The sequence below is a fragment of the Pleurodeles waltl genome, chromosome 2_2, assembly GCF_031143425.1.
Source record: "Pleurodeles waltl isolate 20211129_DDA chromosome 2_2, aPleWal1.hap1.20221129, whole genome shotgun sequence".
NCBI classification, from domain to species: domain Eukaryota; kingdom Metazoa; phylum Chordata; class Amphibia; order Caudata; family Salamandridae; genus Pleurodeles; species Pleurodeles waltl.
In genome coordinates, this window is record NC_090439.1 from 1779143 (window position 1) to 1804263 (window position 25121).

Consider the following 25121-nt stretch of genomic DNA (forward strand, 5'->3'; position numbering starts at 1 on the left):
AGGTTTTATATTTAACGTTGCATTGCTATTATGTGGTACTGGGGCCTCCCCTCTCGACAGTGGTGAATGATTCAACCCTGTGAATGTATAAAAGATCCCAGTGCTGGAGAACTACAACTACAGGTAAGTAACCTATTTTCTTCTGCTGTGCCAAGAATTAGGCTGTTACATACCCAAGTTGGAGGTCTGGGAGTGACAGTCCTACCTGGTGCTACAGTAATCTTAGGAGCCATAGTACTCTCTAACCTCAGTCTTGTTATAGCACAGCTGCACTATCTCCTGTCTCAGCCTGATTAATAAAAAGCCTTTGTGACCAAACTACAGACATTAGGTTCCTGGTGGGGACTTGTTCGTTTTGAACAAATCTTCCCTAGTTTCATGAAGTATTGGCCAAGTTCTACGCCTACTTTAAAAGTGATTCTCTGGACCGAGGTCACTTTTCTAAATTTGTCACCAACCTACCTCTCTTGGGCAAGTGCTTTAAAAGCATTCTGCGCTTACCTCCAAAGTCACTTCTCACATTTTCTTTCGAATTTGTCTCCGGGAAAGCAGAGAGTCCAAAAAGTCTGTCTCTAGAAAAATAACAGAGTCACTTGCTTCAACATGCATGGTTTCAAAGCATAGACATTTTATTTCCATTAACATAAAGAGTATCATTGACTGATTTCAGTCTTCTATTCTGAGGAAGTCCTCGCCTTTAGAGCAGTCTCTGGAGACAGTTGTATCTAGCTTTGTATTGAATCTTTGGGAGCATGATTTGATCCAACAGGTAGTGGCACTGATCTTGCTGACCCCTGAGAATACTGGATTCCACGTCCTGGCAGTGACTACTAGTCCCTTGGGGAACTTCTCTCCTTTGACTGGAGAGTGCCTAGTGTCCTGTAAGAGAAAGCTGCTTCCATCTGGACTTTTCCCCTACTTGGTCCTGTGATAGTTCTCCTTTTTGTCTGGAAAATGTGGAAGGCCACATGGTAAACAAATCTAGTATTGTTTAAAAGAATTACTATGGACCACTAGAAGGTGACCATATTGCTATTTGACCTGAACTGGTGTCAGAAGCCCTTCTAAAACTTAGACCCACAGACCGACATCTGAGTAGCCACTAAACATTTGGTTACTCTATTATCAAGGCACTTTTTAGAAACATTTTATGTAAAGTGTGTAAATTATGTTGACTGTAAGAGTATTTTTCTTAATAAATAAATCTTTTCTGAAAACAGTTCGTTCCTCTATATGGGGCTCACTGAATTATTAGGGTGCACACAAATAATGTTTTGCGACCACCTTGTGTCCATTTTCTAGAAAGCAATTTGATGTTTTGTGGCTGAAACGTACTTTATTGGTCTAGGTTTTGACAGCCTAAGCCTATTGCTTTACAGTGTAAGTTTTGGGTCCTTCCCTTTCAGCCATTGCTTTTTTTCCGATTAGATTATTTCAGCCATTGGTTTGCCACTTAACCAACCACATTTTCGCTCCGAATAGAAGAGCATGCTGGTGTCAGTCAGCTTATGTTTTTGACGCGTTCTACAAAAGCAGACCTCCTGTCTGCTCCTCGATGCTCTCCCCCCCCTTCCATTTGTTGCTTGTTTCTCCCCACCCTCCCCTAGCTACTCAATGCCCCCTCATCCCATCCATTCTCTTCACTGTCATCCCTTCTATGTTCCAAGCCGTGTTTTTTCCACCACCATTCCTTACAGCTCCCTGCTTAGCTATATATTTAGATAAACGGCACAACCGACCGGATTCGAAAAAAAAAAATATTCTGGGTATAGGTGTGACTTACGCCTCACTTACTCTTTAACATCCGGGGGAAAGTCACACTTGCTCATGGAATAAACCTCTATTAATTGAGGCCTAAGTTTAGGGAATTCTTTATTGAGTAAGCAGTATATATGAAACTAAACAGGCTTTATCCTTTTTTCTTAGTAAACAATATACATATACTTACCATGAAGTGCTTCAAAACCTCACCTGAGGTAGGGACTATTATAAAACTTGTTTACAATCATAAGCAATGTGTTACTACATTTTCACTAAGAGCCACATATGCTAATTTTGAGCGGAGTATTGATGTTTTCATGTTCAGAATGTGCTGTTGATGTCTGATAAAATGTAAAATGTAAGTTGTGCATATAAACCGAATGTATGCCTTGTTTGCTTTACTTATGTTTCCACCATACAATGCTATTGTAGATTAAGAGAGAGACAGGTTGGTATTATCGATGACAGGAGGAATGCACTTTCCTATTTGGAAGCATACTTTATATATTTAATGTTCTCCATTTTTAATGCCCTTTCCCCCTCAACTAAGTGAACCTCCCAGAGTGGTATGAAGAACGATGTCTTTCACCTCTGTGTCATCGGGAGAGTGGGTTGGACGGAGGGTCTTATTTTATGCTTCTTGGCCCCGTCCATCACCTTTCTGTGCTGCTGATCTAGGCAGCCCCCTAGATTTTGCTTGTGTTTCGACCACTTGACCTCATTAAGGGCCTCATTATGAGTCTGGCAGTCCGAGGACGGCCACACTTGAAGTGACGATCCGATCGCTGCTCTCCAGGTGTTCCGACTGCCACATTATAACAATGGCGGCAGACCTCCTAGGCGATCGCCATTACCGCCGGGAACATGGTTCCCAATGAGTAGATGATGGTCTGAGTTGTACTCAGCCACGTCAGTGCTGAACTCAGTGCTACCAGACTGATCACAACTCTGCTTTCCGCCAGCCTTTCCATGGTGGTAACCCCACCATGGAAAGGCTGGTGGAAAACCAGTGCCAGGGCCCACAGGATGGCCCCTGCACCGCTTAAGCCGCTGGCATGAGCAGTGCAGCCCCCCCCCCAGCACCAACGAAATGCGCACGGTCTGCTTTGTAGACAATGCACATTCCAAGGGTGCTGGGGTGCTATGGTATTGGCCTCGGCTCCCTTAAGGGCCAATACAGTGGCACTGGCGGGAACATTGTAATACAGTATTCCTGCCGGTCAGCCCTATGTGAACATTGTAATACCCTGGGTGGAAAAGGGGGGAGGGGGAGAACGCCACCAGCATGATGGTGGCGTCCTCCCCACAGCACAGGACCACCAATGTCGTAATCAGCCCCTAAATCCTTAAATCTCTCCTGTACCGTGGGTCCAGTTTCTGCCAAAAGTGAGTGTTTTGACATAGGCAAACTCCAATGATAAATTTCATATAAACATCTAAGTATGCACATCTTTTGCTGAATGCCTCTAGTTCTAGACCAATGAATCCCGAAAAATGAAGCAATGCACAGTAACTTACGTTGTTGGTACTCACTACGCTTGGCTTATTGCAGATTTATCTTTTGCTGCCACACTACCAGCACCCTAAATTCACTAATCCACTGACTTGCACATTTGAACACGAACCCACTACAGTGCACTGACTCAAAATGCTTCTACAATCTAGGTTCACCTACAACAAAACACTGCATTAAGTTAAAAGTATACTCGGAAACATCACTCCATCCTATAGGAACATTAAAATTACAACACCACGCCCTAAGTACAGCACGCTACTAAACACAGACCTTTTGTCATTGTCAATGCTTGTTTTTCCCCTGTTAGAAGCCTTACAATTAGTTTTTGATAAAATGACGGCCATACATAAGATTTCTTTCATTTTTTTGTGGCATCCTGCTAAATGTTGTTTTTCACTAGTGTGGCTTGGACCTTTTTAGGTCCTTTATTCCATGAGAATAGTATTGTTTTGCTCAGTTTTAACATGTATGCAATGGGAATTTCTCTCATGAAAGTCTTGCTGTTTTTGAAGTGAGTTTCTGAAGGTGAGCCAGAGATTCCTGAGAGAAATCGGCTTACCTTTCGAGAATCAGATTGTTTGGGCCTTGTGGTATAAAAAAGTCACAAGGAGACTAGCCTTTCTCTCCATTAATTTAAAAATCCAGTTTCCCCCACTTTTATGCATTGTACCATTTAGGGACAATGGATTACTTGTATTTGTACTTTTGAGATATCTGTTCTTTTCAATACATATCCCAGGGCAATAGCGCTGCCGTAAACATGCCCTTAAATTAATTAGTATTTGGAGATACCCACATATTTTCATGAATCTAATCTGTAAATCATTTTTTTCCTGGTTGGCATTTGAATTAGGGAAGAACTGTGGTATGTTTGACCATCTGAAACTCTAGAAATATCGGTGCTTTATAATATTTGTTACTTAACAGTAGAAATGATTTGTACATTTGCTAAAAGTTAGCGATTTCTCTGTTAGATTGTGTGAGGCTGCATTAATCAGTTTGATGGGTCAGTCGCTTTTTTGGTGGCAATTTTATTCTGTTTGTGGCGGTAAAATGTGAATTTGAATTATCTGACATGGGGGTGATTGGGAGAGAAGCAGGTCATTGTTGAACCTGTTGTCCAATGCTATTTGTTTTATTATCTAGTCCAGGTACAAGAGGATGGAGATGCGTGCCCAAAAGACTTTGAAAACGTCAGAGCAGCACGTGTCCACATTGTTAAAGAAAGTACATCATTGCAGGTAAATGAACATTGTGTGATTTTGTTGAACAGCTTTTCAATATGCCATAGAAGGCAAATGATTTAATTTTATTAACATTTATTTTCGACAAAATGCCAGGTGGATGTCTTATTCACAGTCCAGCTGTTTTTTTCTTTGCATTCTAGGTCAATGTAGTTAGGTTTTTAAAAAGGGATGCTCATACTTAAGGGAATTCAAATGAAGCCCAACATTGCCAAAGCCAAAAGGTCTGGCGTTAGTTGCCTGTTCTGTTTTAGTCAAGTCAATGCTCATTTTCAAATAGTTTGTGCTAAACTTTAGTGTTTGCGAGGGGTGTGAGAGTTGGGAGATGGGCAGGCTGTCGGGCCCTCCCCAATGTAAAATAATTATCTTGACTAAAAGCAAAAAAACATGTTTTTTGTGTCAAAAAGCAGAAATTACCATAGTAGTCCCAGGCAGTAAAGAGAACCGCTTTGTGTGAACGTGCAGAATCGGTTCCTCACAGTGAAGTTTTCAAATGACCAAAGTGGACCAACCCACTTCCCTATGTTGTAGAGGGTGGAAGCAGGATTGGACTGGCCCACATGGCTATCAGGCAGTGCCTGATGCGCTGGTCTGACAAATCAGTGAGTAGACTGTTTTTTAGCAGTTTGTGGGCCTTTTTTTTTATGGCTTGATGGGACATGTTTTCCATGGATTTCTCTGATATTATCATAAACATTGACTGCGGCGAGCATAAGTGCATGCAGTATCCCATGCCTTACAAAATACCAATCCAGTTTATCTTTATAAGTTCAAAAGCCGCCTGATATGCAAATGTTGGTTCCTTTTTGGGTTGAGCATAAGTGTTTGACCTTGTGTATACTACTTATGGCTTGAAGCGATTTCATGTGTTGGTTGCAGTGTCCTTTAAAAGTTCTTGCTCGCTTGGCCTCAGTTCTGCCTTTTTCCTCTTTTTCTGTTTCAGAGCAGTGACCAACTTCTGTATAATTCCACTTTTATTTCTTTATCTGTTGCTGTGACGGACTACTTTGGCATTCGTTTGTTACTGACTTTTCACTGTGGGTGTTTTAGGCTGGTAGCTGCCTGTGTTTTATTGCAGCATTCCGTTCCTCCCACCTCTTCCCATGTCACAGACATTTGTTTCGGCTTTATTCCAGTGCTGTCCTCTTTTACATCTGCTCCACCATTAAATCAAGAGGTAGCTCCTAGGCTTCGTTTTCTTACATGAAGTTATTTTACCACTGCCCAGCGTCTGTTGATTTTAGTTCTTTCAGTAAAGCCCAGCATGCGCGTTGATTTAATCTTGAAATAAGCTTATTTTTGTGCATGTGTATGTAACATTAAAATAAGCTTATTTTACAAAAGGAATACCCAATGCCTAAAGGTTTAGTTCACTGCTTAGGAAAGCCACAATATGACCTTTCTCTAGAATGTTGCTAAACCTAGCAATGATGTGAAACTTGCAGAGCCTGCCATCTCCACACAGGGCATAGCTTATCTCCTTTATTGGAGCCTTAAATCTTCTCAGGCTGTTCTGGTATTGTTAAGTTCATTAGAGCTTTGTTGAAATGCAGGCAATGATGATTGCAAGCCTTTTAATTCTGTTAACATAAAAAGAAAATACCTTTTCAGCCTTATTTTCCAATTTCTGTTCGGACGTTTACACACCTCGAGGTAGTGCAGTGATCTTCTGGTCTCTCGTCAAAGGCTTGTGATTTGTGATATCAGTAGCCACTAGTCACCACCAAAACACAGCAGGAAAAAAATTAAATGAAGCATTGTTGAAATTTTTATTTTTTTTGCATTTGATAGCGCAGTGGTCGGCTGCATAAAGGAAAGGTGCTGAATTCCCTTGAAATCAGGGAAGATACAAGTGACAAAAAACACAATATACACTAAATGTATGTCGTTTTGTAGAAAATTAAACCTAGTAATGTTTGGAATTCACACCACAGAACTGCAGTTGCCTTCAGGAGCGAATGGCAATGCCTGGACACTGCCTTTGCTATATTGCCTAGAAACATGGAGTGATAAAGTGTATTGCACTCAGGAGAGTCTCACCCAGTCAGTAGTAACCCTGTGTACCTGCATACCTACTCTATACACTGGCGTCCTCTGGACAGAGACCGTGAATGTGGGAAAAAAGCAAAGGGTAAACTTAAGCACAGTTTGTGGTGGTATGGCTCTGTTTGAAACTAGAAACAACATTTTGTGAAAAAAGGCGAAGGTAGAACACAATGGCCTATTCATTTCCTAAATGAGTGCCAGATTTCGGGGCAGTATATAAAGTGAATTTCACCCATTCTCAGATGGCATCAAAAGTAAAATTATATGGACTCATGCCCTGCAGTTAGTTAGGGTAATGGGCCCCCTGTCCAGTAGCGGGGCTCTGAATGGGCATGTCGGCCCCCGGGCCGAGATGGGGGAATATGGGAAATAAACATGTATTTAATTTAATTTAAAAAATAAAACACTTACCTTTCCGCTCCTCTCCTCTCCGTCGCCGAATTCTGCAGGCACAGGCACCCAGCCTACCCTGCACCAATCCTGAAGCTGCTCAGGGTAGCATCCAGATTAGCCAGGAGCACCCAGCGAGGGCGCTCACAGGCAGACTGGGGAGCCTGTGCAGTCTCTCACAAGCCTGGCAACTGTGCTAGGTGCTTCTTCCTTGCCCCCCCAAACCCACCCCCTCTAGGTGCTTCTTCCTTGCCCCCCCCACCCACACCCTCTATGTGCTTCTTCCTTGCCCCCCCACCCACACCCTCTAGGTGCTTCTTCCTTGCAACCCCCCACACACCCCCTCTAGGTGCTTCTTCCTTGCCCCCCCCCCCACCCACCCCCTCTAGGTGCTTCTTCCTAGGTGCTTCTTCCTTGTCCTTTGAAATCTTGCAGCTGTACAGGTAATTGCCAGTTGTGTACAAATAGTATATAATGTAGGCTATACAATTTGCGGGAGTGCATTTAATGCATATTAACTGGAAATGCTGTATATATGAACTGAGAATGCCAATAATAAAGGTAAATAAATGATATTAAATGCAAACACTTATTGTACCTAAAACAGTGATTTAAATTAAGGTTGTCCTCTCATCGTCAGAAAAAGACACAAGTTACCATCCAGAGATTTGTATTAAGCTACTTCTGGCTTCATATCGCCCTGTATTGCACTTCAGGCAATTCAGCACAGGAGCTACGGTAACGCTCTGAAAATGCACAATATTATTCAAAGAAATATCGAGTCGATAATGCAACAACCCCCAAAATAAAAAAGCAGCGTAGAACAGTTCTGTTAAGTGTTTTTTCTTTATAACATCCAGAAGATGCGCTTATATATTCTGTACTACCAGGCAAAAAATTTAATAAATGCTGTGCAGCGGTGCAGCCCTAACATAAGAAAAAAGTTCCACTCACTAAAGCGGATTGGAATGAGCACTTGGGCCTTGAGATACTGATGAGAGCAGCCCCTTTTAAGATATATTAAACACATTAGATCTCACAAGTACAGGGCAAGCGCTGTGCAGGTGAAGCCTAAAAAGTGGGTGAAGTGAAAGGAAGCGCCATCTCACAAAGGCTGGGCTGTTGGTTATGGTTCAATTTAAAAAAAAAAAAAAAAAACACGCATGCAGGCAACGCCCCTTGGGCTAAAAGGCCCTCCGTCCTCTTTCCCCCATCATTCGTGCACCCTAGCCCGGGCTGGAGCTTCATGAGTGCTTGTCTGGAGGAAAGCCTAGGCAGGGCACACAGTGTCAGAGAAAACATTAACATTCCAATGACAGAGGCATCATATTCAATTAAAAGTGTCTGCCCTGTTCTCAAACTGGCTGTTCACTTTTGTAAGAAAGTACCTTCTTTCTTGGCATGATTACCCCCATACCTGTTGTCAGTGTGTTTGACTGTATTCACTGGGGTCCTGCTAACCAGGACCCCAGTGATCATGCTCTCTCCCTTTTAACTTGGAAACATGTACCTTTTTCTTCCCACTTTTGGCATACTGGTACCCCCATGTAAGTCCCTAGTATGTGGTACATGGGTACCCAGGGGATCTCTATGGGCTGCAGCATGTAATATACCACCCACAGGGAGCCCATGCAAAGTGTTATGTTGCCCTGCCATTGCAGCCTGCATCAAAGGGTGCATGGACCCTTTCACTACCAGGACACTGCACCAGGTCACTGTGTCACCCCTAGGGCAGACCCACCTAGCCCAGTGGGGACAGTATAAGTAACTATGTGTGAGGGCACCCCTGCACTAGCAGTGGTGCCCCCACAGACTCCAGCTCCATTTTCCTTGACTTTGTGAGTGCAGGGTGCCATTTTACGTGTGTTCTGGACATAGGTCACTACCGGTGTCAACCTACATAATGGTTACTCCGAACCTAGGCATTTTTGGTATCAGACATGTCTGAATCATACCCCAATACTATTTCAAGTATTGGAAGTATGATTCCATGCATTCTGGGGGGTCCTTGAAGGACCCCCAGCATTGCTACGACAAGTCTTACAGGGTTTTCTGTGAAGCCAATGCTGCTGACACCCCTCAGACAAGTTTCTGCCTTCCTGCTGCTTGATCCGATCAAGCCAGGGAAGGCAGAAGAATGGATTTCCTTTGGGAGAGGGAGGTAACACCCTCTCCCTTTGGAAATAGGTGTAACTGGCTTGGGAGGGGTAGCCTCCCCAAGCCACTGGTGTGCTTTGAAGGGCACATTTACTGCTCAGCGTGCATAAACCAGTCCACATCGGTTCAGGGACTGCCAGTCTCTGCTCTGGCGTGAAACTGGACAATGGAAAGGGTAGTGACCACTGCCCTGTCCATCATTACCCCAGGGGAGGTGCTCAGAGCTCCTCCAGAGGGTCCCTCGGTTCTGCCATCTTGTTTCCATGGTTGGCAGGGAACTCTGAGAGCATCTGAGTGGCCAGGAGAGGCAGGTGACATTAGAGCACCCTCCTGATAGGTGCTTACCTGGCTAGGTGACTAATCTCCCCTTTCACTGCTATTTAGGGTCTCTCTCTTGGGTGGGTCCTCAGTTTCGGCTTGCAAGATTCTAGCAGGATTACTCTGCTGCCTCTGGACTTGGATTTCTTGTCACCGGAACTGCAACTGGACCCTCCAGGACCCGAAACTTATTCCAAGAAGAAGAACTCTTCTGCAGCATTGTTTCCTGGGCTCCTGCCAGCAACTGCAACATTTCTACCAGCTGTGCGTCCACTGAGGATGGCGTGTCTTCAGTCTGCACTAGAAACAAGAAGGAATCTCCCTTGGAGTGAAGGAGTCACTCCCCTGCATCCGCAGGCACCTGCTGCCACGACGACTGACGGCATGGATCTCCCCTCATCTTGAGCTGCGTGGATCCTGCATCACGGGTGTTGGTCAGGAGTAGTCCTCTTGGTGCTCTCTGCCAGCAGTCCAACTTTGGTGATGGTAAGTCTGTGCCTTCCCACGCAGGACAATACCCCCGTGAACTGCATCCCTTGCTGCTGCCAAGGCTCATTTGCATCTCTTTCAAGGAATCTTAAGGTGACTAGTAGCTCCAGTTCCCAGCACTCCTTCTTGCGACACACACCCTCATGCGCGGTTCTCCTGTGGCATGGGATCCCATCTGTAGTGCTGCATGGGCTCCTTCTGCAACTTCTTTGTCCCTGTCCTGTGGGTGCTGCCTCTGCTCCTGTGGGTCTTCTGTGTCGCTGAGGGTTCCCTGTGACTCCCCCCTCCTGGGTTGAGTCCTCCTGGGCCTTGCTGGTCCACTAGCCACAAATTTACCTTTGCCAAGGCCTGTTGGTGGAATTCTTGCACCAACACACGTCTGCAGTCTTCACTCCAACGTGGGACATCTGCATCCATAAGGAACTGTTCTCCGGCACCAGGGCTGCAGTGCTGACCTGTTCTTCCTCACCGTCGACCAACTCCTGCAAGTACATCTGGGTGGGTAGTAGCTCCTACTCCTCCTGGACTCCAGTGTGACTTTTGGGCTCGGTCCCCTCTCTCCACAGGTGGTCTTCTCCAGGAGTCCACTGCTGATTTCTTGACGTCTTGTCTGAGTGTCTTCTTTTCCTTCACTTTAGGTGGTTTGGTGAAATTCCAGTGATTTACTCCTGCTTTCCTGGTCGCTAGAGGGTACTGTGTTAATTACCTCTGTGGTTTTCTAGTACTCCCAGCTCCCCTCTACACATTCCACTTACCTAGGTGGTGGTCCTGTGTTTGCATTCCATTTATTTAGTATATGGTTTGGCCTCCCCCTAGGGTCACTATTGGTTATTGCCATTTGCAGTGGTTTCTAACCTTTTCTATGCCTATTACTGTTTACTAGTGGATATAATTAGTGTATTACTTACCTCCTATTGAAGTGTTGCCCTTCTAGTACTTTGTGGAATTGTGTTCCAAAAATAAAGTACCTTTATTTTTGTACAACTGAGTGTTTTGTTTCATGTGTGTAAGTACTGTGTGATTTCATTGGTTTTGCAGGAGCTTTCCATGTCTCCTAGATAAGCCTTGGCTACTCATCCACAGCTACCTCTAGAGAGCCTGGCTTCTAGACACTGCCTACACTTAACTAAGAGGGAATACCTGGACCTGGTTAAGGTGTAAGTAACTTAGGTACCCACTACAAACCAGGCCAGCTTCATACAACATTCCAAGAAATGAAGGCACAAATAAATTATATTCAGTGCCACAGGAATTAGGTGTCAGGAGAGGGCCAAATCATGCAGCAGTGTTAATCAAATCATGTGGCAGGAAAATGCAAATTATGTGATACAATGCAGCAGATTTTCTGATAGTATTACTTCACTATTTTGTATTTTATGCTTGTTAACACTGTCTGGGCATAGGTTGTACCTTATTAGTACCAGTTTAACACTCAAACAAAGCCTTAAGCAGCAGGATGGTAACCAGTCAACTTTTACAAAGGGCCTCCACTGCACACCAACACATGTTGCTGTGTTTTTTAATAACCTTTGAACTGTTATAGCTAGAAACATCTTTTTGGGAACAATCTGCAGGTTATGCAGCAAATGATGAATTATGTGGCAAATGCAGGAGATTCTCAACTATGCGAAAAATGCTGCAGCTGCACAATCACATAATTCCATTTGCCCTGATTACCTTGTATGTAATTGCTCTTATATAGTGCTTATTACTCATGACAAGTGGTAGCAAGCGCTATATAAATGCAAAAAAAGAGTATGGGGGACTTTTTTTTTTTTTTAACAACATCATCTTGCATTCTTTGGAGGAGCACTTTTTAGTCTAGCATTCAAAAAATTCCAGAACTTCGCTAAAAGGTAAGAACGTGCATAGTGATATTGGCGAATGGGAGTATGGGCAATTAGTTTGTTTCGGTGGTTGATGGTGGGAGGCACCAGCACTTAATAGGTTGGGCAGGGATTTTTGAAAAAGCATCCGGCAAGCAGCATCTGAGTAAAATTTCCCTTGCTACCTGTCATGCTTCACAGTTACTCTAACAGTCTATTAACAGGCTGCGGAGTTGAGCTGCCCATTAATGTGCTTCTTTACTGCTTATTGGGTATGCAGTTAATTTTGGGTAGTGCAGGACATGTGCAACACAATAGGGAAGTATTTGTGTGCAATATGTTACTTCATCTTGTCGAGGGCTGCTGTATGCTGACCTCTCAGTCCACCTCACAGAACGCTGTGTCTCTCTCTTACCCACAGTGAACATTTAGTAGATTGGCAGAGTGGATCAGCATGGCACTGTGCATTAACAGCACATGGCATTGCACCCACTAAGCTTTCTGCCACAGCAGCCTGGTGTACCCCAGACCACGCTGCCCTCGTGTGGTTTACCAGTTGGGCACTTGGTAGTTGGAAGCATGGAGAAAAAGATACCCAGTTCCATCAGAAAGACACAGACACATTTCAAAGGCTCATTTGAAAATGCATCTTGACTGCGCAACCTCTGGACCTTTCTGTCCCTCAACCAACTGTTGCAATCAGCTGGTGCCCAAACTGCCTTCTACTCCCATATGCCAGCTTTAAACTGGCAACTGCAGTTCCTGAGTGTTAATGCACCTTCTGCTGATAGACAGTCCAGTTAGCTCAAGTCTTTTGATGACTGTCTGAAAAGGGGATTTTAGAGCTCAAGCTTGATGCCAGAGACGAGAGTTCACATTTTACCTAGATGAGAGACCCACCGAGGTTGTGTGGTGATGACATCTGTGTAAACACAGTAAACCAGCCCAATTGCCCACCCCAGCATCAAACGCATAAAGTAGCTTGAGAATCCCAAACTTGGTTTGGAGAACTAAACATTCTCTGGCTGTATTTATTTTCCAAAAGACAGACATATAATTTCTTGAAATTGACACGTCAAAATATTTATATGTGATAGAGACAACTAGCTGCAGATTCTTTATCTTAGAATTTTCCCCCTGGCGTCAGACTGGATCTGGAAAACTTTTCTTCAGCAGTACCTCTGTGCGCCAGTTGAGGGCGTTGTGCGACTCCGTAGCAACTTCATCCCTGAATAGGACGTCAACATAGTCCATATAGTCCTTCCCCTGATGCACTGATGTCAGTTTCTTTTTCTCCATGCTGCAACTCTGATCTGGAGACGCAGTCTCCTCTTGCCGATTTCGGCCTTCCTTTTTTACTGTATTTTTTGTCTTGGAACAATGTATATGCAGACTGGCTTTAAGCCCAGTTGGTCATGTGCTTAACAGATCATGGACCCTCACTCTATTTGCATGTAGTGCCTCGTCACCCATCACAACACTGATGACTGCGATGCCTGTAAACAGCTGAGGCTTACGACATTGCGAGAGCAACGAATGAAGCTCCTGGCAGCGTGGTGTCTGAGTCTTCACAGGACTCTTGGAGGCGTAGAAGTCCTTCATCTTCCACTTCTTATCCCAGGGACCATTCTAGGAGTCGATCGTGTTGGTTCCAGCGATGTCTCAAGGTAAGTGTTGCCCTCGGATGAAGTCATGTCGTCCTCTTACTTCATCGCACCTGCGTGACTTGCCCAGATCTTCTGAGAACGAGTCTGCGCAGGAGTCTATCCCATTCCTTCTGCCTTATCTTATTCATCCACTACATGCTGTTTTTAGGTCTCCTCCTCCCTCTGGAGCGCCTTTGGGCCTTAAGGAGGTGGAGGGTGCCCCAAAGGGGTCCTCACCGACAGCTTTGTCCTCCTTGCCTTTTGGACCCCTCGACTTCAACTCCAGAATCTGATTGGCGCTGATGCAAAGTCTCCTGTGGCTCCCATTGACTGTGCTTGATTCTTCCCTTCCATCACAGTCTTTGGCAGTGGTGGTGCATACGACTTCTCTCAACGCCACTATGGTCGCATTTCCGGAGTCAGACAACGCCACCTCCGAGGTTGAGGTCTCTCCCTCTCGGCGTAGGTTGACGTCAACACTGACACCTGGAGCAGCTCTGTTGGAGTCAGATGTTCCTTCTTTGGTGTTAGCTGAGCCTCAACCTATTGTTCTTCCATCGAAGGGGCCAGGACATCCACAGCCTCCTCATTCAGGAACCATTCCGCTTTTCCACTCGGATTGGTTGCTTGATTTGGCCAATGCGAGCCATCTTGATTACTCACCAGCATCCAGCCTCCTATCATCCCCTAGTTTGGCTACTGAGGCTAGTTCTGATCTTGCAGATATGTTAAAACGGGTTTTGGAGGTGTTGCATTTACAGCTTCCTACAGTGCAATTGCCCACGGATCTGTTACTTGACATATTACATCCTAACCCGTCTTCTGTAGAGCCGATATTTATGATATCCTCTTTGGAGTTTGGACCCAGACAGTTTCTGGTCCCACCTGTGGAGTGTTTTATCACACACAGATATGGGTCCGCCCCAGAGGATACACCATGCCTTCACTGGCACCCGACGATTCAGAGTGCAAACTGCTTTGGCTGCAAACAGTCTTATGCAGATTCCTCCTATTCCACCAGAACGAGGAGCCAGGCAGCTGGACGATACTAGTAGGAGTATTTTCGCCTCATCAAGTTCAGCCTTGCGTTCCAATAATACCTCTTGTGTCCTTGCTCGCATCTCCTACGTTCTGTGGGACTCATTGGAGCATATTTTGCCTTCTCTGCCTGACTAGGCTAGAACTGCTCTCACACCCTTTGTATGGGATGGTCAGCAGGCTGCCAAACTTAGTGTTCGTTGTGGTATGGGTACCACTGATTCTGTTGGTCAGATTGTTGCTTCCTTGGAAGCGCTATGTAGACGGGCTTGGTTATGTTCTTCTAATTTCTCAGAATCCACACAAGATTTGTTGCTTGATGTGCCCTTTGGTGGCAAGTCCCTTTTTAGCGCGCATGCCGATTTGGCTTCACGATTCTTCAGAGATGCTCATGGTTAAAGCTTCTTTAAGGAATAATTACCGTGGCATAGTGGTCACGTTCTCATACCCTCCCACTGAGATAAGTGGGTCCTCTTCCAGGTGTGTCTGTAAACGTGCATCACCTTTAACAGTTGTACTTCTTTCCACAATAAAAAAAATTTGAACTATCATTGTGGAGTGTGTTCTTGTTATTTGACAACCAGTGTATACTTTCTGGTCCTTGCAGGTTCATTTGCTACTACCATGTTCTGATCCATCATGTATATATTGCTTAGCGGCATGCCTACGTGCCTCCTGTGGCGCAGACCACTCTTGTTAAGTGGTTTCAATACCGCCAATGCCCTTTATGTTCATTATTCGATATTGTTCCACCTATGGTGGTTCTTTTTTGTTGTTATTCCGGACCAGGTCTGAGTCTTACTCTGCCCATGGTGTGTTTTCTGTTGTAGTTCGCTTAAAGGCGAGTCTTCTACAATCTGTGTTTTCTGTGGAGATTCGTGTTCAACCTCAACTCTTTGGAGCAATTGGTGTAAGATTGTCGCTATTCTTTCCTGATTCTTGTTCCCTAGTGGGAACTTCCTTGTTATTTATATAGGAGCAGTTTGGTTCCTAATGTCACTAAGATTTCTATGATTGCTTTTGCATGGGTCCTTTTCCGTTGATCTTATGGAAGAGGTTTTTTCTTCCCAGTTTCCATGGTACTTCCATTGGTCAATTGGGTACTAATTATACTCCAGATCTTCTTTTCTGGTTATCTTTTCTCAGTCTCAAGGGCACCATCTGTTGCCCCTTGATACCCCTACTTTCACTTTCCTTCTGCCCTTTTTAGGGTGGTCATGAGGGTAGTCCCTTTCTTGTTCTGTTTTTTTGCGTGAAGTTATCTTTTATTATTATGTTCTTTTTGAGTATGAAAATTCAAGGTGGCGTAGTGGCCACAGTTACAGACCCTCACTAGAGATGCGTGATCGCTCCCCTGTGGCTTAATGGTCAGGGTTACGGATGCTCACACTAGAAGTGAGGGTTCTATTCCGGGTGTGCCTTATAACATTTTCCTCCTTGACTTTTGATTTCAAACCCTTTTACCTTTCAGGTATAGACCACCTATTCGGTGGACATATTTCCTAATCATCAGTCCATTGTGGCGGGGTTATAATTGTATGCCACCATTGCTTTATGCACTGGATCTTGCCCGTTAGCTCCATTCCTTTCACGAGGGAGGTGTGTAGTATGCCTATAGGATGTTGTTGACACCTATGCTTTCATGACCGGTTTTGTGACCGTCTTGGAGGGTTTATTTCCCCTTTTGTGTTTATCTTCTTGATCATCTTTTGTCACCTAATGCAGGTATCTCCCTGCAGGCTTCTACCCCTAGCATTTCTACTTATTGTTGGTTCAGGTTTGTAAAGGTTTTTCTCTTTTTGGATAGAGATATTCCTCTATGACTTTATAGGTTTCTAAGGTCTGGTATCCAGATTCCCTTCAGAGAATCAATCTTTATATACTCCTTTTAGCAGCATTCATTGTTGATCTAAACTTGGATCACATTTTTCTGCGCTGGTTCTTCCTTCGGGATTACCGCTTTTGCTCTCATTCTTTCATCAACAGATTTCTCCTATTTGTTGCTCATGCCCTTTTTGTGATTGGAATCTCCTCAAAGAGTGTCTCTCTACCTTGTGTTTCTATTTTTCCTGTACCGCACTGTATCTGTCGGTTTATCTGAGCAGGTGGTACATCTACCATCTACTTCCTTTGTACTGGTCTGGCTTTTCATCTTTGGTGATTTTTCTGTCTTGAGGGGTATTTTATCTTTTCCTCCTGTGTTGTCGCTCCTGCTCAACCCTTGTTCTTTCTTCTTATCTGGGATCAGGAGAACAGCTCGATGTTCAGGTCTTGAGCCTTTAATGCTACACATTCTACAAATCAAGGGTTCCGATCGCATCCCTCCTATGATGTTTTGTTGTTTAGGTTATAACATCTGTGTTGTCGTGATCCTATGTATGTTTCTGGACAACTTCTGCTTGGACACATCCATGTTCTTACATGTCTATCCCATCTGTATGGATTCCTCAAGTGGTTTCCCTATCCGTCAACTTTACCCAGTAGTGACATGCTATTGGTAAACTTTGGGGTATTCTGTCGAGTGTCTCTAAGTGCCCCAGAGTTTTGATTTCTGTCTACGCATTTTTCTCTTTGGGTGTTCCTGGACACGGTTCATCTCCCTTTCAATGTGACGCTCCTGCTTCTTGCAAATTATCACTAAGCATCTTGATGCAAGCAGCATTATGTGTAGTTTCCCTTCTTAATTACCATTTGAGTTTTTTCCCTTGATATGTGTTACGTTCCCATCTCTCGCAGTCCCTATTGGACGCTTTTACAACTCATTCATCCTGCTATATTTTGGATGCACTTCATGTTCCTACCTGTCGTGGTTCTCTTCCACCAGTTTCATTTTCATGGACATTTCTTAAATGCCCATGACTTCTCATGTCTTCTTGTGATATGTGGTTCATCTACTGTTTGTGAGTGAGATACATGCTTCTTCTCACCATTGTCTATCTTGTAGCTGGTCTACTACTTCTTAGTTGACCAGTTGTTTATTGCGAGACTGAGTGAGATGTGTTCGCAGTCCTCCTCCTGGGTTGATATTGCTTTCCCATCTCATTATAAGGAATCGGCAGATAGTTGTCTCTATCAGATGAACAAGTTATTTACCTTTGTTAACTTCTTATCTGGTACAGACACAGACTAGCCTCAGATTCCTTATCGACCCACTCATTCTCCCCGCTTTGTGAACTGTTATCTGGCTTCAGTCTCACTTCGGGGCATTCTTTTGTTAAGTTTTTTCAGTTTAGTGGTTGTAACATCATAATTATATTCACCTTTTTGGAGTATACACTGTTCCATTGCCAGTTTCTATGTGGCTCTGCCTTGTTGCGCGGGTTCTAGTCACCGAAGGAACTGATGTCAGCGCATTGTGGGGAGGGACTATATGGACTCCTTCTACGTCATATCCGGGGGTGGCGTCACTAGGGATTCGCGCGACTCCCTCAACCGAGGCTCAGAGGTACTGCTGAAGAAAACTTTTCCGGATCCAGTCTGACGCCTGGGGAGAATTCTAAGAATCTGTGGCTAGTCTGTGTCTTTACCAGATAAGGCAAATCTGAACGTAAGTTGCTTGTTCATCATGTACATTGAACATCAACCACGCTAGACGTAACATTTTCTGACTGAAATTTCTCAAAATTATGGTGACCACCAGACTGGCACATCAAGCAAGCACCAGTCTCATGAAAATTTGCTCTGCTGTACCCCGATTTACCCTAGGGCCCCTACTTGGTACTTGTGAACTCGGCCACTCCCTCATACCAGGGGAACCCCCTTTGGGCAACCAGTAGGTTAGACCCTAAACAATACCAGGACAACTGAAAATTCCCTCCTGACACCCTTTGAAAGATGTACCTGAGTAAGTCCGCCATATCCTGGTCCCCTTGAACTACTACCATCTCCTGAATCACCCCAAGGTCCTGTTAAGGAATCACCTGCAGACAGCTGAAATATAGTCACTGTAGCATCCAAATGCCAGCCTCCTTTATACAGCTGCCTCACTACCCCTCAGTCAGGGAATACGTCCTAAAAGAAGAAGTGAAGCGACTGATAAAGTTATGCAATGTGCAAGTGAAATCATGGCACCTAACATCACGGCATGTGGCATCATAGAAAGTGACATCACAGGAAGTGGCATAACAACCCATGACATCAACAGAAGTGATGTCAAATCTTAACTCCCACATATGTTTAGCAGGTCTATCATGAGTACATTTGAGTGCATTACAAAATTTAAGAAATGCAATTCTGAGTCGGGCTGTGTCAAAAAAGTGATGCATCCTCGATGCAAAATGTGGACTTCAACCTATACATTTACTTTTTTAAACTCTACAACAAATTGGCAACAAAGAAATGTGGTAGTAAATCTGTTCTGCTTAGTTGGTTGCTAAGTCTACATTATCCTATGTGGTTAAGACCCACACTGCAGCGATCTTTGTGTTGGAGATGGGGTAGAGCCACTGAAAGTTTAAGCCTGAAGCTAGGCTCTGACACACCTCAAAGTCCTATTCGACCCTCTATCCCATAACAAGCTGAACTTCCATGTGGCTTCTGCTTGTCACCCTCACTCCACCCAGGATGTGGCATTGCGGAAAGAGCTGTCAACTTTGGAACCAGAAACCTGGTTTGAGTCTCAGCATCGCTCTATATTTCGTGAGTCTAGGCAAATCACTTAATCACCCCTTGTCTATACGTAACCAATAGGACCTTGTGTAATGTAATTGGTCCTCACATAAAGCACTTTAATACCGTGGGGTCATGTTCGTGCTATATAAAAACTAAAGAGAACTGTGCAGTGGTAAAAACAAAGTGTGAACATAAGGAAAGAAAAACATATATACCCATATACTGGCTTATCTGTACAAATTCAAAACATAAAACCTGGAAAAAGCATGGCTTCCCTGCTTAAATTGTGTGATAGTAGGCAATTCATTTTATTTCACCAAAACTCCTTTCCCTTTATTATTGGGCATGAATGCCCTTTAACACATGGGACTTCAAATTACCAATTATACAAAAATCTATTGTTTGATTTTAAGACTATAATGTTGCTCTGTAATAAGTGGGGCGACGTACAGGGTTTATATTAACTTTTAGTAAGTGCTTCCATGGCAGTGGCACAATGTGCTGTATTAATGTCAAAATTCCACATGTTCAAGAAATAGACTTTTTATTAATTTTGAAGAGACAGTATCATATTTTAAGTGATGTTTGCTTTGTGATTTACATAGTAAATACTTTCAGGGCTCGGCTCTCCCTGTTAATTTGTCAGCTTATCAACCTCTACTTTATGCGCCCAGTAAATCTCAGGGAATAATAATAATGGTAACATAACCCTGGAAGTTATCGCATTTGCAGGAGAGATCTGGGCTTTGTCTAGTATCACTTTTGAATAAGAGTAGTATAGAGAGTTAGTGTATCTCCAGTAAAGCACATAATGTAATATGCAAATGGTAGAGTTTTATTTTAAGTAGATAAGTGGATTTCTACTTTGAACAAAGAGATCTGTTTGTTACTTGCAGTTCATAAATTGTAGTCCTTGTAATATAGCACAGTGAGCTATGAAGGACATGTGACTCCCACACCTTGTAAACAGCACTGTCTTATGTAACACATCCTGTACATTTATTTATTCACTTGCATGATGTATTGTCAATGTATTGTGTTTGTGTGGTGTAAAGTGCTCTGACACCCTGCATTGGGATAAAAAAAAAAATAGTGGTATTTAAATTGTTATTTGTGTAACTCTTGGGACAGACCAACACAAATGACATTCTTGCAGTGCATGCGTACCTCTTAAATACAGGGACCAAACAAAGTTAAAACCACACTTCACTTAGGCACCTGTGAAGAAGTAACAAGCTGTGTGCTTTTGTTTACCCTACTTTGCATTTCCATTTAGGTGTGAGGCTCCAGATAGCTCCTCGCCAGGAAAATCAAACAAAAGGAGGCATGATAGCCCCTTAAATTCGGCCTTTGTTTCTTTCCATACCTGCAGCTGCACCACGCTTTGGAGGTCCACATTCCTTCAAATACCCAAGTCCCTGACTACAGCATGCTTGAGGCAAAATTATTAACTAGGAAATTGGGGAGGAAAGCAGTATCCCAAATTTATAAATCACTACTTGCGAACGCCCCGGATGGGTTCGACTACCTGTGACAGAAGTGGGCACATTGGGTTGGGGTGCTCGATGACGGCGACTGGTGGGAGGCATCGCTAGCCCCTAGGGAATTAGCCATCTGAATTACCTTCACACATCTTACTTAACTCCAGCAAGAATCTCCAGAATGTCTGACAGGGCGTTGTCCACCTGTGCCAGGTGGGATCTCCCAGAGGGACATTTCTTCCATGTGACATGGGGTTGTCCTCGCCTACGGCCCTTTTGGGAGGGGATCGGCAAAGAAATAGCAGCGGTCCTAGGGCGTCCCATAGATTTGAGTCTCAAAGTTGTATTGCTGGGGCTACTGGAGGATTTGGGTGGCCCCATGCGGATTGGACATTTGTAGGGGTTGCATGCCTCGTAGCTAAAGAGAGAGAGCCCGCATGTGGAGGCAACCCAGAAGTCCATCATTGGTGGGATGGCGGTCGGGTGTGGATTGCTCCTACCAAGAAAAAATGGTCGATGCTGTCTGGGAAAGCATGATAAAATATGATGGAAATGGTAGACCTACCATGGAGTTCTACTGTATTGTAACACTTACTGTTGGTGGACCAGTAGTGAATTGTTTACCTTGCTGTGTAATTTCTGCTATGGATATTGTCGGAACATGTTATGTGTACACTACTCCAAAAACAATAATATTTTCTTTTTAAAAAACATCGGCCTTTGTTGGGCCCAGCTGGAATTGAAAATAACAAAGTTCTCTTGCCGCAGACAACATGCAGGCACTGCAGAATGTGTCCCAGTGTATGAAAATTACAGCAGGGCCAGTTCAGCATATTTTAGTGGGCCCCACCTTCTTTACAGGGTGGACAACATAGACCCTGTGAAAATAGTGGATGGTCTCTGTCTACCTGTATGTATCCCCGACTTGTGCCCAGCCCTCTGTGGGGTGATAATTACAGCCAAATCTAGAATTCACCTGTCTTTATAGGGGTCGTGTTTATGCAGGCTTTGACACTTGCTCTCTGGCTCCAGTGGAATGTTTGAATTTTCACACACAATGGTAAGAACGGTCATTGGACACCACCTCCCTCCTCCCACTGGCCCATGCTCAAATACCAGTGACCCCAGCATGGAACCCCCGTTATTAATGTCAGTTCTAAGTCTTTTGCTTTCTGATCATTGGTATATAGGAGAAAGAGGGAGTGCTGCTTCCGCTCTCATTTCAGTGGCATCCTAACAGTATCTGTATAGTCACACTCGCATTCTTAAGTTGCTGTTAGAGATGCTTCTGGCGTAACCTGAAACATCTGAAGCTGTCAAATTGAGCCCTGCTGTTAACACAACTCCTACTTTTGTCATATCCTTGAGCCTTGGTCCTGTCACTGAGCCTTGCTTTCAGTGTCTGCAGATTACAATCAACCATGGCTCTTGAGGGATAGATTCTGCGTAATTCCTTCAACAAATACTTCAGTTATTGGAATAGTACTGTTCTATTTCACACATTATATTTTATTTCAATCATTTCTTAAGGAATCACACTTTGTAGGATTTGCAATCGATATACACCACTAGGATATCACGTTATTAAGTATACATCCCCAAATTTGTGTCAATCAGTAACCATCTGCCAAAAACTAAAGATTTTTGATCTATGTTATTTAATTCTCTGTATACTGTTCTTATATATGATTATTTAATGAGTGACGGCAATTGTGTCAATCATCCACACTCTCTGGTCTGTGATTTAGACAGTCCTTGGCTAATAGACCAATCGCCTCTTTTCCAAGTATTCTTCCTCCTATTATGCTCTTAAGGCCTATGATTTTCTTTTTAGCCCTTTACTTTTGTCCCGGACTCCTTATAAGACAAAGTATGTCAACACATTTCCCCCTTCTTATTTCTGGGTTCTTCAGGGCTATGTAAGGAAGGTGTAATCTGTAACTTCCATATACAGGTCCACTAGGTAAGGGCTCCTAATTCCCTCAGTATGAGAGACTAACTGGTTTTTATGCGTGCGAAGGACTCTCAGGATAAATTATGTGCCGTCTGCAGTGTATAAGTTAAATCTAAAGCTCTGTCCTCAGCGGTAGGTTATCCCTCTCTGGTGCACATCCTGGCCACACAGGTGGTAAAACAAACTCAGAGCAGATCAGATATATATTGATTGTATATCTTACAAAGTCTGATTCTTTAAGAAATGATTAAAATAAAATGTAATTTGTGAAATAGAACACTACTAGTCGAATAATAATTGATGTATTGAAAGAGTTGCACAGAATTATGCAGAATCTATCCCTCAAGAGTCATTGTTGATTGTAATGTGTATTGACATACCCAAGACTCAAGAGGGGAACAATTGGGCATCCCCTTATTCTTGAGACTACTTCAGTGCCTGCAGGTATAAAAAGTTGCTCTGCAACTTGTGCTCTTGTGCCTGCAAATGAGTTTTGCTGCTGTCAAATACTGTCAGTTCCTGCTGCTCTCACTCCGAGTATTAACGTCAATGGATATAACTAATGACAGTGTCCTGGTTCTTCGGGCCATTATGCACTGCTGTCCTACATTGGTGAGCCAGTAGTCAGTCCTTCTCCTACCACCTCCCCAGGCTTGGTTACAGCAGGCAAACCCCAAATGTAATTGAATAGATGTGTGAAGCGTAACACCTTAGAGGAGGGCAAATTCAAAGGTACAGGAGAAAGGATTTGTCTTCAGTAGCCTCAAGCTCCATCATGGTTCTATCAGCAGACAAAAGGTCAAAGGTATAAACACTCATCAAGACTGCTAGCTGTTCCTTCCATCTTCCTGAAAGAGATCAGCAGGCATCTGTTTAGGTGGAGGAACATGAGCTCCTCACTAGCTGGTGTGTATATGTTGTCCGCCAGCTGGAGCTACAGCATTCTGGTGTCAGGGGGCAGCAGATCCATGGGCATGCTTACAAATTCCCACATACATGGGTCTATGCACAGGTCTCCTCCTACTATCATATCTCTCAATCTAATAATGGAACAGTGTCTTGTACTGTTGATTGTTGCCATAAAAAGATGTGTTCTATTTGCAACTGCTTCAACTCCTTCATAAACATGGTTGACAAAAGTATTTACCATAATTAATTTCTGGTGCGGCATGTGCACCTTTAAATTTTGGCAAATTCAGCTAACCCCCTTTCGTTCAGAGAAAAATAAAATGTGACTGAGTGCAGGTTTGGCCTAGGCATTGCATTTTTGAAAGATAATTAACCTGCAGCTCAAAACAGTAACTGTTTTTTTTAAGTTGTAAGTTGCAATTTTGGCGTAACCATTTCCAGAAAGGATTACTGGGCTAAAAAAATGAACAAAAAGATTCATCAACCCTTTGTATATTATTTTAAATGATAGAAAATACAGCAAACAAAGGCACTTACCATCTGGCCCAGGATATCTGTTCCATCCTGTTGGGTACAGAGGAGATGCATCACTAATAATAAACCATTGCTTTGTTGAAAATATGTATCTATTAATGTTATATATCATGTTTAACCCATATTGCATATGCATATAGACCAACGGTACTCAAAGTACGGCCCGCGGGCCGCCAGCGGCCCCACGGACCTAGCTTGGCGGCCCGCGAGACGCACACCAAACGCCACATCATAATGGCAGCAGTATGTAAACATAGAAGAGGGCCGCGGGAGCATGCTCCCGCGGCCCTCTTCTATGTTTATATACGGCGGCCATTGTTTATGGCGTTGCCCTGACGATCCTGGAAGCCAAAGCCCCATAAAAGTCAGCGCTTGCAGCTAACTTTTATGGGGCTTTGGTCGTCTGCTTCCTGTCACCGGCTCCACGTCTGCTGCCCACCTGCCTGCTGTTCCACATTTGTGGCATCTTTACAGTGCTTTGAGTCAGGTAAGGCTCTTTGTTTTTTTATTTATTTGTTTTTAATGTAGTGTGTGTTACTGGGGTAGGCGTGAGAGCAGATTGCGCTGTGTGTGTGTGTTACTGGGGTAGGGATGAGAGCAGATGGCGCTGTGTGTGTGCGCGCTGTGTGTGTTACTGGGGTAGGGGTGAGAGCAGATGGCGCTGTATGTGTGCGCGCTGTGTGTGTTACTGGGGTAGGGGTGAGAGCAGATGGCGCTCTGTGTGTGCGCGCTGTGTGTGTTACTGGGGTAGGGGTGAGAGCAGATGGCGCTGTGTGTGTGCGCTGTGTGTGTGTGTTACTGGGGTGGGGTGAGAGCAGATGGCGCAGTGTGTGTTACTGGGGTAGGGGTGAGAGCAGATGGCGCTGTGTGTGTTACTGGGGTAGGAGTGAGAGCAGATGGCGCTGTGTGCAGATGGCGCTGTGTGTGTTACTGGGGTAGGGGTGGGAGCAGATGGCGCTGTGTGCAGATGGCGCAGTGTGTGTTACTGGGGTAGGGGTGAGAGCAGATGGCGCTGTGTGCAGATGGCGCTGTGTGTGTTACTGGGGTAGGGGTGAGAGCAGATGGCGCTGTGTGTGTTACTGGGGTATGGGTGGGAGCAGATGGCGCTGTGTGCAGATGGCGCAGTGTGTGTTACTGGGGTAGGGGTGAGAGCAGATGGCGCAGTGTGTGTTACTGGGGTAGGGGTGAGAGCAGATGGCGC

General features: G+C 44.2%; 1 protein-coding gene across 1 annotated transcript in view; it reads left to right on the forward strand.

The window, feature by feature from the left end:
* The window catches only part of LOC138279540 (synaptonemal complex protein 2-like), a 384312-nt gene that overhangs the window by 177271 nt on the left and 181920 nt on the right, over positions 1 to 25121 (forward strand). Inside the window, exon 7 of the mRNA XM_069219410.1 lies at positions 4424 to 4518. Coding sequence (XP_069075511.1) covers positions 4424 to 4518 — 95 coding nt within the window. The remainder of the gene's footprint in view (positions 1 to 4423; positions 4519 to 25121) is intronic.